Below are 16,101 nucleotides of genomic sequence, written 5' to 3' on the forward strand. Positions count from 1 at the left end.
ACCAGATAATTTTAGCTCTGAGCTATAAAATGAAGCACATATAATGTTCAAATGGACCACACCACAGGAAAGTGTTGAATTAAAAGTCTATCGTTGAAAAATTCTTGGGGGCCACAGAAGTTTTGGATCAAGCTTATATTTGTGGTTTGCCTTCATCCATGTACATATGATCTTATGAACATATTGGATGAATAAACATCACTGTGTGGCCTAGAAAGGTTTCAACGGTGGAAATCATTATCCCCACTGTTTCCTGTGGCATGATCCATTTGATCTCTAGATATGCTTCAATTTTGAGCTCAACGCCTTAAATTTAATGGAAAAACGGATGAACGGTGTAGATAAACCACATACGTTCAAGATGGCCCACCTGAGTTTACTCAGTACGATAAGAGTATGCAATCCGATTTCTTAAAAATCAGGCTATTTTGAGACTAGGATGGGGCGTCCACTTCAACTCCTCCTACATGCACGTTGTTGGCCCACGAGGATTGGGCAGATTTTTGGAGGTAAAATGAGATAACACACATGATATTCGAAGTGGATGTCAGCAACATAACAGATGGGCCCAACAACAACCTTTGCACCTCAATTTGCTGAAAAACGTTTGTGTATGTAGAGAGAGAGCATCCCTGGCAGCTCCGGCTAGGGCAGGCTCCAAAGTCATGTGTACGTGAAATCCATTCTGACCATCAAGTTCATCACCCCAGATCCCTGACTCAGGTGAGCTACTACACCAGTGGAAACTGTTTGGAGAAGGACACCCTCCCTTGATTTTTATAGGGTCCACCATGTTGTGTATTTGAAATCCAATCTTTCTATTATGCGTATCACCCAATTTTATGGCCAGGGCCCAAATCCCAAGCTATTATGCAATTCAGGTGGACCTAGGTCTTATCAAGAGAGGTCATTCGCTCCCAACTGGTTCCCTTGGTGTAGCCCACCTAAATTACGGATTCCCCTGGTTTGTTTTGCCCTGAACCAACATGATCCAATGTATGTAATGGTCCTAGTAGATTTCACATACATATCACGGTGGGGGCAACCGTGTTTGTCTCGGGTTTCTTCCACGGGAGACCTATATCTCTACAAATGGAGAGATACCCGTACGTGCATACATATATGCAAACACAAACAAACAGTAATATATATAGCTGAAAGAAAATAGAAATAAAAAAATAAAAAAATAAAAGATTGGACTAGAATGCTTTTTAACTTTTGTAGTGGATACGGCCCCATCTTTTAAACATTTTCTGTGTAAGATTAACAAAAAATAAAAATAAAAATAAACAGAAAAAAGTAAAGTAAAGAAAAACCGAAACAATACTGTGAAGTATTTTTATATCTATCATTACCAAAGCATTATTTGGATTGATAACGTCTGTTTTTGTATCTACCGTTACGAAAGCATTATTTCAAATGATAACGTCTGCTTTTGTCTCGTGTTAAAGAAGCAATGGCGGAGAGTGTTGCTGGATTCTTGCTTGAAAAGCTAAGTGCCCTTCTGACTCAAGAAGCATCCCTACTATGGGGAGTACGGACTGAAGTAAAAGAAATCAACCTCGAACTTGAAAACATGCGAGCCTTCTTAAGGGATGCTGATAGAAGAAAGGATAGCAATGAAGGATTGAGAACCTGGGTGGGGCAAGTAAGAGATGCTACATATGAAGTGGAGGACATCATCGATGAGTTCGTGTATCGCATGGACAGGCCACAACGAGGTGGATTCAGGGGTTTTCCCCTTAATACCATCACTCTCCTTAGGAATACCCGCTACAGGCACCGTTTTGCCACTGAACTGCAAGATCTGAAGAGACGTATTGCAGCCATTTCAATGAGAAAAGATCAATATAATCTTATTAATACAGAAGATGGATCAAGCTCACAGGATGCTAATGAAAGATGGAAACATCGAGGAGAAACTGCTCTTTATGAAGACGATGATGAAATTGTAGGGCTCCAAGAAAGAATAGATCAAATAGTTTTATGGTTGACAGAGAAAGAACCAAGACTTACTGTTATTTCTGTGGTGGGCATGGGTGGTCTGGGCAAGACCACTCTTGTGGCGAAAGCTTGCAAGCATCACATGGTAAAGAAGCATTTCGAATGCTGTGTTTGGGTTACTGTCTCACAGTTTTACAATGTGGAAGGACTTCTAAAAAGTGTGATAACTGATCTGTTCAAGAAAAACAAACTTGAGGTTCCGAGCAATGTTGGCAGCATGGATCGACACCAACTAGTGGAGATGGTGCGTGATTCTTTGGACACAAAGAGGTACCTTGTGGTCTTAGACGACGTATGGAATGTAGGTGCATGGACAGATCTTAATATTGCCTTTCCACGAAATAGATGTGGAAGTAGGATAATGCTTACTACTCGAAATCAGAATGTAGCCTCTGCATTAGGGGATGGAAACCGTCCATTTCCACTCGAGCGTCTTCAAGAGAAAGAGGCTTGGGTACTCTTCAGTAAGAAGGCGTTTTGGAAGGAACCCTGTCCTCCAGAGTTGCAGCATTTGGCACAAAAAATTGTAGAAAAGTGTGGAGGCTTGCCACTCGCAATTGTTTCTTTGGGCAGCCTCTTATCATGGAAAGACAAGACAGCGTTGGAGTGGAATCGAGTCTACGGAAACCTGAGCTGGCAGTTGACAAATGATCAAATGCTTGAAAGAGTAAAGCACATCTTGTTGCTTAGCTTCTATGATCTACCTTACCATCTTAAGCATTGTTTCTTGTATTGTTGCATGTTTCCGGAAGATTATTTAATTCATCGCAAGCAGCTGATTAGGTTGTGGGTGGCAGAGGGTTTTGTGAAGACAGGTAAAATTACAATGGAGGAGGCGGCAGAAGGCTACCTGAAGGAGCTCATCCATCGAAACATACTTCAGGTTGTTGAAACGAATGGTTTTGGAAGGTTGAGAGCTTGTCGAATGCACGATATTATGCGTGAAGTGGCATTATCCATAAGTGACGAAGAAAAGTTCTGCATGACATACGATGAGCTGCAAGCAATGCAAAATGGCAAAGTCCGCCGCATGTCAATCTACAGTAGTGGCGAAATTAATCATTCGAACACAGGTATGACACATCTTCGTTCCCTCATGGTGTTTGATGGAAACATGTCGTTTTCATCTTCTTTAAATACGATGGCATCAAGCTTTAGATTGCTGAGGGTCTTAAATCTAAGAGGGATTCTTATTGAAAGCATACCAGATGAAGTGACTAACATGTTCAATTTACGGTATCTAAACTTAAGTGAAACTAATGTTAGGGAGCTTCCCGTATCTTTATGGAAGCTACAGAACCTTCAAACACTGGACGTCAGGAATACGAAGCTAGAGAGGCTACCCAGTGGGATTGTGAAGCTACAGAAACTACGACACCTGTATATATATCGAATTACTGACAAGTTCTATGATGATTTTGATTGCTTCAGTAGCATCCAAGTTCCTATAACAATATGTAATTTAACAAGTTTACAGACTCTACGCGTTATCGAAAACGTAGAAGGGGAGCTTGTTAGAAAAGTTGGGAACTTAACCCAACTGAGAAGTCTCAGCATTTCTAAGGTCAGAGAAATCGATGGAGCTGAGTTGTGCAATTCAATCCGAAAGATGAAACACCTTCTGAAGTTGAGTGTGACTGCAAATGCAGAGGAAGAAACACTTCAATTGGAAGCACTCTCTCCTAACCCTCCCCCGCTTCTTCAGAAGCTTTCCCTGAACGGGCGTTTGGAGAAGGTGCCTCGATGGCTTAGCTCCCTTGTGAACCTCGCCCATTTGTCGTTGACTTGGTCAAAGCTGAGAGAAGATCCTCTTCCATCACTCCAAGCATTGCCCAATCTGATATCCCTTTTCCTTCGGAGGGCCTATGAAGGGCAGCAGTTGTGTTTCCGCGATGGATCGTTTACAAAGCTAAGTATACTTTCTTTACGGGATATCAAACACTTAAATCAGATAGTAATAGAAAAGGGAGCATTGGCAAGCATCCAAGAGCTACTTCTTATCAACTGTGGAGAGTTGAAGACTCTTCCAGAAGGGATTGAATACCTCACTGGACTCCAAGAGCTAGCCTTATTGGAGATGCCAACGGAATTGACAGATAGGTTGACACAAAAAGATGGAAGCGAAGAGTACCGTAGCAAGGTGGGGCACATCCCCATCATCCTGCATGGACAACGTACAGAAGCGGAGGGATTGGTCATGGAACCACTCAACTAGTCATCTATCCTTCATTCGTTGATGAGGTAAGTCTAGCCGTACAAAGTATCCTTGTCTATGAATGTGCAAATTTATGAATTTATTTCTTAAATATATTGTGTCATGAGTAACTCGGTGGGCTAAGCGTACAGAGTAAACTCCGTGGGATCCATTGTGATCTATAAATTTTATCCACTCCGTACAACCATTTAAACAGATAATTATAAAGCTTGAGACCAAAAATTAAATATATCCAAAGCTCAAGTGAACCACACCACAGAAAATATTATGAATTGAAAGTCTACCCGTGGGTCACATAAGGTTCAGATGAAACTGATATTTGTGTTTTCCCTTCATCCATGTCTGTGTGATCTTATGAACGGGTTGGATGACAAATAAACATCACTGTGAGCCTTAGTAAGGTTTCAACGGTGTTAATCATTATTACACCTGTTTTCTGTGGTGTGGTCCACTTGAGTTGGATATGTTTCAATTTTGGGATCAACGCCCTATAATTATCTGAAAAAACGAATGGACGGTGTGGATGAAGTACACACATACACGGTGTCCCAGCAGAATTTACTCAGTGGGATAAAAGCGTGCTGAGTTGCTCGGTACGCAATCCAATTTCGAGATGCCTGATCCATCCTTAGTAGCCCCCTTTTTGAATCGAAGCACCAACATTTGACTGTGTTTCTTGTATAAATAAACAGTCCGGATCATTAGTAGGAATCATTTGAATAATGCCTAAATCCTATCCCTTGCCACCACACTGTCGGACGGACGGACGTGGGACACATATTGTCGGCAGCGGATGGTGCTTTACCCTAAAAACCACACCCCGCCAATCATCTCGGGAATTAGTTGGATGGAGGATGTTACCTCAGAGCCGGTAGGACCGCAAGATAGCAGAGCCGTTTCTGTACTGCAATTGGGCCTGTCCATGTTGGGGACCTCATCATGTATGGACTATGTACGAAAAATCACAAATGTAGAAAATTTTAACTTTTCTGTATGGAAGAATATTGCAAGGACATGGGCTTTTTGGCACAATATTTAAGCCCAACCGTAGCCAAAATAGGCAAGGATCAAAAGCCCATTGGCCAGCCTGGCCACTTTGGCCCTACTATCAAGCTCATAAGGTGGGCAGGCTAAAGGTGGGCAGGCTAGGCTTGCACTTGGGTCTTACACTCATGAACCAAGCCCAGACATGCTTGGGCCTGGAAGTGCACAGAAGCAATTACATACCATACAGGAAACGTACAAACTGTGCATTATGTGCTCTCACCATCTAGATGGACGGGCCAAAAATCAAAGGTGGATGTGTAGGTTCTCATATAAATCCGCTAGTGCATCTGTCATGTATCAATTATCGATCTATTGTTATATTTGTTATGGATCTATTGTTGTATCTGCTAAAAATCTGTTATTTATGTGTTCATGCTATAGATCTATTGCAGTGTGTCTCTAGTCAGAGTTTTGAGGAGATTAGCAAGGTGTTGAACATGAAAAGAGTAAAATGCATAGCCGAATGTCATGACTCCATCAAGGATGTAGAGCTGAAGGGCGTGTAGTGACCTCACCAAGGAATCGATGTAGAGCTAAAGGGTAGCATTTGTCTTGAGTGAGAGGCTTCAGAGGCTATTGATGTCGATTGGGTATATTTTTAGCATGGAATTTCTAGGACAAGAGTCTGTTTCTATATATGATAAGTGTGTTTGTCTATACATCAACGTAGCTGGAAATGGGTTTTATATATGACTATGGGATTTGCTTAATATGGTTGTTATTTGGACATGGCTATGGGTATTGCTAAACATAGGGTTTTTATTTTTATCGGCATGGTTGAAAAGTTGGCTTTTGACATGTACAATGTTGCATATGTGTATTTGGACATGGCTGCTTTTACATTATATGTGGTTTTACTTTTCAAACATATTTACTGTATTATATGTGCAAATAGCTTTGGGACGAGACTTGTAGTGTTTGTGTTTATGGGTATGTCAGATGTGTTTCTTTCTATGTCAATGGTTATGCCATTGGTACATGAATATAAGTTTTCACGGTGGAGAGAAAAAACTAATGGCATTTTAGGGGCATTGGCTAGGTGATCTATGAGTCCTAAGTGGAGTACAATATATATATATATATATATATATATAAATTTAAACTTTTTTCATAAAGCCAAAGGGCAACCGGAATACGATCTACAGCTTCAGGACGACCCCGCAACGAAAAAGGGGGCGGGCCGCCTATCATATACTAGCACTATACATGAAAGAGCGAAAAGGAGAACTAAAGCCGGAGGGTGGGGAAGTCAGTGACGGTTCGAATCGAACCAAGCCCGACCTTGTAGAGAAACACCAGGCCCTTTGTTTGCCTGGGGAGGGAAGTGAACTGATCGTGACAGTTTTTCACCTGCATTTCACTCCCCACTTTCGCCAAGCTGTCAGCCGGGCCATTACCTTCCCTTAGAATATGCTGCAAAGAAAATGTGCTGGATTGCCTCAAGTTGTTGATCCTATCCACCCATGGTTTCCAATTCCAAGGGCATCGTGATTTGCTCGCAAGAATGGTAATTGCCATCTTTGAATCTGATTCTACAATTATCCTGTTCATCCTTTTAAGAAGACATAACTCTAATCCGTCGTAGATTGCTCGTAATTCTACACGGTTGTTAGTTCCATACCCATAGCCAGCTGAGAAAGCGAAAATGAAGGGTCCATCTTTCTTTCTACAAATTCCCCCGCCTCCTGATAAACCAGGGTTACCCCTAGCAGATCCATTGACATTTAATTTAACCCATCTTGGAGTTGGTTGTTTCCATTTAACCACTAAAGAAGCTGACCTGTTTCGCCTGGGAGTAGGGGAGGTTGGGGTGACCCTATTTGAAGTTGAAGATGTCGAACTTGAAGTTGACTCTGGCGCCGGGAAGTTTTGGATTGTCTGGGAGGCCCACCATTTGATCCGAGTAATGGACCTTTGAACGTCCATTTCCTTGTCACCGAAAGTAGCTTCGTTTCAAGCTTTCCATAATTCCTAGAGAATCAGCAGAGGGAGAGAAGATCAGATTTGCTGGGAGGTAGCCCCTGACGTTGATGCATTTCTCCATTGGCTGATTTTACCGAGAACCGAGATCTGAGGCGCCGAGGAGATTCCGCAAAGCCTCTCAAAGTGGGACCAGATTTGGGCCGCCTGTTGTCCAGAAAGAAATAAGTGGTTGATAGATTCCGTGTCTGGAAGTGAATCATTTCCATGACGGCAACAACGGCATTTTGATGTCAGGGCTATACCCTTTGCCCAAATTCTATTGTCAACTGGTATAGCATTTTGCACTAGCTGCCAGATGAAGATTGAGACTTTGGGAGGAATTTTGTCTAACCATATCCAATCTCCCTAGGAGACATGATCGGGCACTCCCCTGATGAGCTTCCAAGCTGACTTAAGGGTGAAAACCCCAGACTGGTCATGAGGCCAAACACAATCCACCGGTTCGTCCGTGATGGCGAAACCCTTGGAGAAGATTTCGTCGATGATTTGCTGAGGCAGAAATTCCCAAATCCTGGAAGGTAGAAGCGGGCCAGATTTCCCTATTAGAGTTTTCAACTACAACTGTTTCAGTTCGTTGGGGATGGGGCCTGGGGTTAATTGCTGCAGAGGACCCAACCCGGTCCAATTATCTATCCATATGTTTGCTTCCCCTTAACCCACCGTCCAAAGGGTATGTTCTTGAATTGTAGGAGGGAATTTCCTGATATTTTTCCATATTGGGGAAGCGTTTTGCTGAACGATAGCTGAAGAGACGTCCCTCAGGTCCCTGCTGTGTTTGGACTACATCAATTTTACCCACGGGCCTCTGTTTTTGCCAAATTTCACATTCCAAGCCAGCTTCATACGAAGGGCGTGAAGCACCTCCCTCAGATTTCTAATACCCAGACCTCCCTCATCTTTTGGTTTGGTTGCTTTCTGCCAAGCAATCCAATGATGTTCTTTCTTCCTTCAGCCCATCCCAAAAAAAAAAAAAAAAAAAAAAAAAAAAACAGCAAACTTTCTGTCTATATTTCGAATTACCTGCGCAGGAAAGTGCATAGCTGCCATGATATGGATTGAGTAACTTCCTAGGACATGGCGGATGAGAGTCGCTCTACCCACCTGAGAGATGTGCCTAGCTGACCAGCCTGAAATTTTATTGCTTATCTTTTCCTGAAGGGCTTGAAAATCTGCAGCCTTAATTCTCCCTCTAACCAGAGGGGCCCCCAAGTAACACATACCATCTCTCGCCTGGCCAAAACCAAGCACTTCCTTCGTGGATCTGATTTTGGACGCTGACCATTTCAAAGGAGCAATAAAGATACTCTTGCTGGAATTTATTTTTTGACCTGTGGCAGCTTGGAAAAGTGAAGGAAAGCCCCCATCGAGTTGAGAGAAGCTTTACCAGCTTTGAGAAAGACCAACATGTCATCCACATATAGACGATGTGAAATAGGAGGGCTACCTTGAGGGAATTTGAAAGGACTACAGCGGCCTGCTGCAAACAGAGAATTTAAATTGGTTGAGAAGGCTTTCATGGCTAGGAGGAACAGCGCCAGGGAGAGGGGGTCTCCCTGCTGAAGACCTCTCGAAGATTTGAAGAACCCTGTAGCTTCGCCATTGATGAGAATGGAAAACCAATTGTTTGCCCAACACGTTTTAAGGAGTTGCACACTTTTTTCATTGAAATCGAATTTTGCCAAGGCGTGCTTGAGCTAAGACCAGTTTACACTGTCATACACCTTCTCAAGGTCAATTTTGAGGATAAGATTTCCTCCCCTGGATTTCCTGTTTATTTCTCTCATCGCTTCCTCAGCAAGCGTAATATTTTCTGCGATATATCTCCCTTGGACGAATGCTCCTTGTTCCTGCAAAATCAACTTGGGCAAAAGACAGCTTAGACGGTTAGCTAGGACCTTTGTAAAGATTTTATACAATACTTTACATAGGCTAATTGGCCTGAAATTAGAGAACTTAGCTGGAGAAGAGGATTTTGGAATTTTGGAATTAGGCATATCAGCGTGGATTTGAAGGCTCGAGGAATAGGCTCCCCAGAAAACATAGCAAGAACGGCCTTATGGATATCATCACCAATGATACCCCAACAGCTAATGAAAAATGTAGTTGAGAACCCGTCCGGTCCCGCAGCTCCATCAATAGGGATGGATTTGATGGTAGATAAGATATCCTCCTTCGTGGGAGGGCTTTGGAAGACCTCATTATCATGTTGCTGGAGATGCTTGGGGAGAATTTGGACAAAATCAGCTGTGAGAGTAACTTGTTCCCCCTGCAAAAGGCCTTGGAAAAAATCTATCACTGCCGTCTTGATTTCTTCCATGTTGGATATTGTAGATTCATCCTCAGAGGTGATGGAGTGAATAGCCAATCTTCTGATCTTTTTAGTCGTAGACGCGTGAAAGAAGGCCTTATTCTTATCTCCTTCATCAAGCTAAGAGATTCTAGATTTTTGTTTCCAAAAAACCTCCTCCATTAGTTCCAAACGTCCAAGCTTTTGTTTCATTTCCAGGCTTTGATTAAGGAGGTCTTCGGAGTTGTCGTCCTGCATTTTGCTGTCAAGGACCTCTAGGTCCTCTTCTGTATTTTTAATTTGGTGGAAGATGTTCCCAAACTGTTCTTTGTTCCAGACTCTCAGAAGTTGTTTCGACTTTTTTGGCTTGAGATAAATGTTAATGAAGGGGCCGGATGCACAATCCCCTTCCCATGCCTTTGAAATCACCGAGTGAAATGATTCGTGTAAAGTCCACATTCTGAGGAATCTAAATGGTTTCGGCTTGGACAAAATCGGAGCAGGGAAATAAAGCCGGAGAGGGGCATGATCAGACCTTATTCTGGGAAGGTGCTCCACCTAGAAACGGGAAAAGTTTGTGGCCCACAAGCTATTCATCAGGACTCTATCGAGCCTGGCCCAAACCTGAGCATTTCCTTGACGATTATTGCACCAGGTAAATCTATTACCTTCAAAACCTGCATCCAGGAGACCAGCCAATTGGATTGCATCAGCAAATTCAGACATTGATGAGCTGTCTGGAGATCGGATACCCTTTCTTTCCTCCGTCTTAATTACTGCATTAAAAATCTCTAGCTATGGCCCACGCACCTTGAATGTTACAGCTGAGAGAGCAAAGGTCGTTCCACAGGATTTTCCGTTGGATCTTACAGCACGACCATAAACAACTGAGAAAGTTATCGGGTTTGAAAGGGAAGCCAGGGAAGCTTTTAAGGTGATCATTTGGTTGGAGGTGGAAATGATGGATATATTCAGCTGGTTTTCTTAGAAAACCCAAAATTTTCCTCCCCAATCAGCGTTAGAGATAAATGAGTGAAACCCAATCTTTAGCCCCGTTGCAACTCTTCTATTTTCCCCGAGCATCGGTTCAATGATAGCTACCAGGCGAGGAGTGAATTTTTTCACTAATTTCTTGAGCGCTAGAATCATGGGAGCTTTACCAATCCCACGCGCATTCCATATAATGACGTTATCCATCAGTCATGCATCCTGTGTTCACTGCCCGTCTCTTTAGCTTTCGGAGCCTACTGTACCATATACTTGGGACTTGCCTGTCTCTTGTTAGCCTGAAAGCTGATTTTCTGTTTTGCTGTAGCGTGAAGTTTCTGTTGAGTAAATGGAAAAACTTGATTATGTTCAGCTTGATTGACAGTGTCTGAAACATATGGCATGGAAGGATTTTTTGGTACACCCCGGATGGAAATAATGGGAGAAATCAACTGATATATTCCCCAATTCGTTAGTTGAATTGATATCCTTTCGCCATCTTCTCAGTTCCTACAGCCCTGATCCCAATTCATTTATGGGATGGTCAAACAGACCACTTGAAGGTCGCTGATGAAGGAATAGGGGAGAAGCCCCTTCTGTTCTGGCATGGTGTAGGTGAGAGTACCCATTGGTTGATTGATTGGTAACAGCATGCTTGTGTTGTTGATTGGGGGAAGGGGTAACGCTCTTGTCATGGAAGGGTTGCTGCAAAGCTTTTTCCAAATCTGTCTTCAACGGAGGCTCTAAATCTGACTTTGGCGGAGGCTCAAAATCCGTGATGGCGTGAACGTCAGTTGGGAGTGGGGCTGAGGGTGTGGGGTGGTCCAATCCATTTTGAGCAAACTCCTCCAAGGGAAGAAGGAGGGATTGGTTTCTCTGAAGCATCCTCACGGTGTAGGGGTGGAATAAACTGCGGCTCTGGGTCTGGGCTGGATGAAATAGCAGTCAATTCGCAATCACTGCAGATATATTGAATGGGCTGGGATAAGGCCATATGTTGGGGTATTGGAGAGGGCTTGGTAGTGGGTAGGGGAGGGGGCTCGGCAGTGGGTATGGGAGGGGGTATGTGGTATTCCAGGGGGGGTTTTGGGCCTCCACTAATTAAGCAAGGATGGGAGGGGACTCAGCAGAGGGTATGTGGTATTCCAGGAGGGGGATTTGGGCCTCCACTATTTGAGCAAGGTGGGGAAATGGGGAGGTTTGGGCCTCTACAACAAGGGAAGGCCCATTGGACAAGTTGGAAGTTAGGATGTCGACTGTTTGAGCATGTGTGAGGGGTGGGGAAGGGAGAGCCTCCACAGTTTGAGCCGAACAGGTCGGTTGTGAAAGGTCCTTGGACAAGATGGGAGATGGGGTGGGAGGTAGAGTATTAGGGGGCTATTAATAAGGGAGGGGGGCAAGGTGGATTGAACAACCTGGGGCACAATAGAACTTAGGGTGGGCGCCTCTGCATTTTGACAAACATATGAAGGAGTGACAGGGAAAGACAAATCTTGGGGATGAAAGGTTTGGAGAACCTAGTCTTTTGTGGACCTGGGGAGGGGAGGCATGCTTGGAGAAGGAGCTTTTTGAACGGATGAGAATCTACTATCTTCCAGAATCCCAAAAACTGGGTAAGTGGTCCCATCCACTATCAAATGCCTGGAGAGATGAATGCTGTGTTGCGAGGAGAGTGATATGCGAACTCTGGCGAAACTTTGAAAATTGTCATGGACCGACATTGAATCAATTTCCTGGAGCTTTCCAAAGCTCTTGGCTAGGTCTGTGATCACATCTGGGTGCCAAGCATGGGGTGAAATTCCAATCAAACGGATCCAGGTACCTTGGAGAAGACCAGTTGATTCCGGAGACCACTGCTGAACATTGAGAAGCTTCATCTGATAGTGCAGATCATGATCCGAAGCGAACACATCCATATCCACCCTCGATTGGAACTTTAGCAGGAACTAATTAGGGGAGATTCTTATGAAATCCACCTGCAAACCGCCAATCGCCGAGTTGCGGAATACATCAATGAGGTGAAGAATCGATGTAGACTCATCTTCTGCTATGACCGTAAGGGCATTGGAAAGCGACCGCTTGAGGTGTCTCACCACTCGGTCATCCGTCTGAATGTTGAATCCCAGTATTGAGAGATGGTCTGAAGATGGGGTACATGACGACTTCAGAAGAGGAGGTTTGCTTTGCACCGTTTGGGAGAAGGATCTCATCTGAGAGGGTCCTGATGGTCTGATTTCTTGTGTTTGCCACTTCTGTGGGGGTAGATCTTTACGAACTGGAGGATTGTTTCAGTTCGATTGGTGTAGATCTCGTTGTTGAGCATGCTCTGTATGCCTTTTGTCCTATGGTTGCATGGGGCAAACCTACTGAAGGGGATTTTGCCCAGGTGACGGTGACGATTCTTCCGTCAATGCGTCAGTTATGCAAACAAGCAATGGCATTATATGCTTCTTGTTCGTAGCGAAATCGAATGAAAGCGAAACCTCTGGGTCGATTTAGGGTTTTGTTCCAGGGGATGAAAATGTCCACCAGTTTTCCATATCTTCTAAAGATACGATAAACGTCTTCAGCTGTGGTGTCAAAAGTGAGGTTGGCGATGAAAACAGAGAAGAAAGAAGGGCTGGATCTAGGGTTTCGCCTAGCGATTGTTACCCAAGGGGATTTCAAACGCTCCTGTTCCCGCTCTCGTTCTCCCATTTTTTGCATACACACACACACACACACACACACACATACGAGTGGATGAGTGGAGTACAATATATTGTCTGTTAAGGCAATTGCTTAAATGTTTGGCTTTCAACTCTTTCCTTGTGCAATTTCACCTTCATGGCCAAAGCTAGCCCACATGTTTGAACACAGGACGAGTACTTAATGCCCGTTCAGTCCATTGATGAGCAACTACAGCATTGTGTTTCACAGAAAACTAGGGTAACTGGCCCAAATAGCATTGGACTGGTTTTGAGAGTGGTGTTTATCTTCCTCATTGAACTTAGCCTTGATTTTCTATCCTGAATATTACCAAGGCTATGTTTGGATCCAAAGCCCAGTGCAGTGCCACAGCTGCGATTATAATATATTAAATTATTTATATTATGTTACAATCATTAGTAAGTTATTAATATTATATAATTGTGTTTGGATCGAATTTGGTGGAGGCCAATGCAGTTCCTCTTTTCTTTCACTTGATCTCATTCTCATGGTTATCAAAGTGGTTTTGGAAGTCTCATTTTTAGGGATGGATGGGATGCACACTTGATTGGAAGTCTCAAAAATTATGCTAATGACGCAATCCTAACCACCCAATTGATGGATATCAAATTAATATTAAAAGTCAAACATTGAGTGGTCAAAACAAGAAGGGAAATATTAGACAGTTACCACTATCGTCTTGTACTGTAGTTTTCTGGTTTATACTTCATTCATAAGAGGGGAAGTGGATTGGTCAGTTTAGATTTCCATTATGGAATGCGGATCCTCTGTTTGCCATAAGAAGAAGATTCATGTTTTACTGCATCTTGATTGGACCACGTCGTACTGTTATCAGCACTGCTGCATTAAATGTAGTGTGTGATGACGTGGCCGATTAGATTGCAACAAGCAGGATTTTTCTACTTGTGGCAGGTCTTTTTTTTTTTGTTCTTTTTATTTTTTTTAAGCAAAGGATCTAGATTCACCATTATGATGTCCATATGGCTAAAGAAAACATGATTCTAAAATGGTGACTATTCAGATAGCAAGTAGAATCCTTAGCCATCCTTTTTCAGAGTCATGGATGGGATTATTAGGATTTCCTGCAAAAGTTTGACACTTTAGAATCACAAGTAATATGTGATGGGCCCCAATAAATAGATTGATCAAAATATTAATTAGACTCATTTTGTATAAATGACCTGAACAGTCCAGATTAAAGACTAAAGGTCAGACATGTACAGTTCACATATTATTATAATATTTGCATGGTAGTGCATAGAATCTAACCAAATCATTTCTTAAGCCCAACTAGCCACTCAAGGATTCCCATCTTGATTGATAGAAAGTGGACAAAACCATTTAGATGTAATAAAAAATTGCCCACTTTATAAAGAGACCCAAACACTTCGCCATCTGTATATGTTAAACTCAGATGGCCTATCAATGTATATTGAGGGACCTAACACTCTAACACTCCCTCTCACGTGTAGGTTGGAACTCTACCTTGGGAGAATGCATTCTTTTGGTATATTTGTTACTTTCAGGATTCGAACACTTGACATCTTGCCTTGATACCATGTTAAACAACTAGTCTATGTAAAAGCTTGAGCCGTCGAAGGATAGCATATCAATATATATATAAAAGGACCTAATGTTTATGGTATGAGTGTGAGTGTCCTTCCACCTCGTTGTGAGTTATGTGTCCCTTTACCCTTGCCTAGTATGCTCCTATATGGAGTTTCACACCGCACGTACGGAGTGTTGGAGTGTTAAGTTCATTGATATACAGTGATACACGATCCTCTAACCTCTAGCTTTTAGAGAAAGATGTTGTTTGAAAATAGCCTATCATGGATTAACGATGCCTAAAAGAATCTTTTAGTTTGGTATGTTTCCACTTGATTTGACCCTCACCGTGGCAGTTTTGATGTTGGTAAGCCAACTCATTGCAATACCATTGTACTCAATATCAAGACAATGTTCTCATAGCCGATGTGATTGGTAGGAGGAAATTATGAAGTACAAGAAATATTGTTGGCATGAGACACATATATCGTGCGTGAGCAAAAGCTATTGCATATGCATGGCAACACAGAGGAGGTCAGATGTTCTATAATAGCCTAGAAAAGGACTCACTACCATTATTTTAGCTAGAAGTGATGCTTTTAACAGCACATGCTCGAAGTCAAGTAGCTACACACATGTGGAGCCATAAGTGAAAAGCTCTGATATACATGATTAGCTAAGGCAATGATCAATATAAATACATAGAGCAATGTGATTGGCCACACTTTGACGGTGGCACCGTCGGTGGTCCGGCGGGGCGTCGCTGCTTTGGTGTTGGTGCCGCCGCCGCCTGGCAAATTCCTGCAATGGTGCCACCAGAATTTTTTATTTTTTTACAAAAGAATTTTTATTTTTTATTTTCACTTCTTTCCTCTACCACATGTATATGTATATATGTATATATAAAGCATATAAATATTTTTTTTCCTCTCTTTCTTTATTTCTTTCTTTATTCATTCAATAGGCATATCTCGCAAACTGGAATGAGTTACTCGACGTAGCATATATGATTTCAGGGTAGGAGAAGCTACTTTAGCCAACCAACCCAGTTATTTTGCAAGATTCCATCAGGTCGATGGTCAAAAATCTATTTTATTTCCATTTTTACTATTTATAGTAAGTTTTAGTTTGATTATAATTAACTCTTCATCCTTTGAGATTTAGGAGTTGTGTCCATCATGAAAAGTGCTTAGAAAAATTAGAAGAATAAAGTAGTTAAACCAGATAGGACACTTACTATAAATATCAAATTTACTATTTATATTAAGTTACAAATTTTTGAGAGTTTGAGTTGGAGTTTGATTATGAAACTTCTTACAAG

The 16,101-nt window shown here is 42.4% G+C and overlaps 1 protein-coding gene across 4 annotated transcripts; it reads left to right on the forward strand.

Annotated features, from left to right (window-relative positions):
* The first annotated feature begins 1,181 nt into the window (after positions 1-1,181).
* On the forward strand, positions 1,182-6,172 carry LOC131236033 (disease resistance protein RPM1-like). Of its 4 annotated transcripts, XR_009166504.1 has the most exons (3): positions 1,182-4,245; positions 5,648-5,768; positions 5,811-6,172. XR_009166504.1 is itself a non-coding variant. In XM_058233119.1 (2 exons), exon 1 carries the CDS (start codon positions 1,457-1,459, stop codon positions 4,217-4,219), a length of 2,763 nt encoding a protein of 920 aa, XP_058089102.1. In that variant the 5' UTR covers positions 1,182-1,456; the 3' UTR covers positions 4,220-4,245; positions 5,648-6,172. The 4 variants fall into 4 exon arrangements, 3 of the variants coding, with proteins under 3 accessions (XP_058089102.1, XP_058089103.1, XP_058089104.1); XM_058233119.1 differs by having other exon boundaries at positions 5,648-6,172; XM_058233120.1 differs by having other exon boundaries at positions 5,659-6,172.
* Positions 6,173-16,101: the final 9,929 nt, after the last annotated feature.

Source organism: Magnolia sinica, unplaced genomic scaffold (genome assembly GCF_029962835.1).
Source record: "Magnolia sinica isolate HGM2019 unplaced genomic scaffold, MsV1 ctg129, whole genome shotgun sequence".
NCBI lineage: Eukaryota > Viridiplantae > Streptophyta > Magnoliopsida > Magnoliales > Magnoliaceae > Magnolia > Magnolia sinica.

Bases quoted from the DNA above. Each gene is read 5' to 3' on its own strand.
- LOC131236033 (XM_058233119.1), top strand. From the start codon at position 1,457: ATGGCGGAGAGTGTTGCTGGATTCTTGCTTGAAAAGCTAAGTGCCCTT.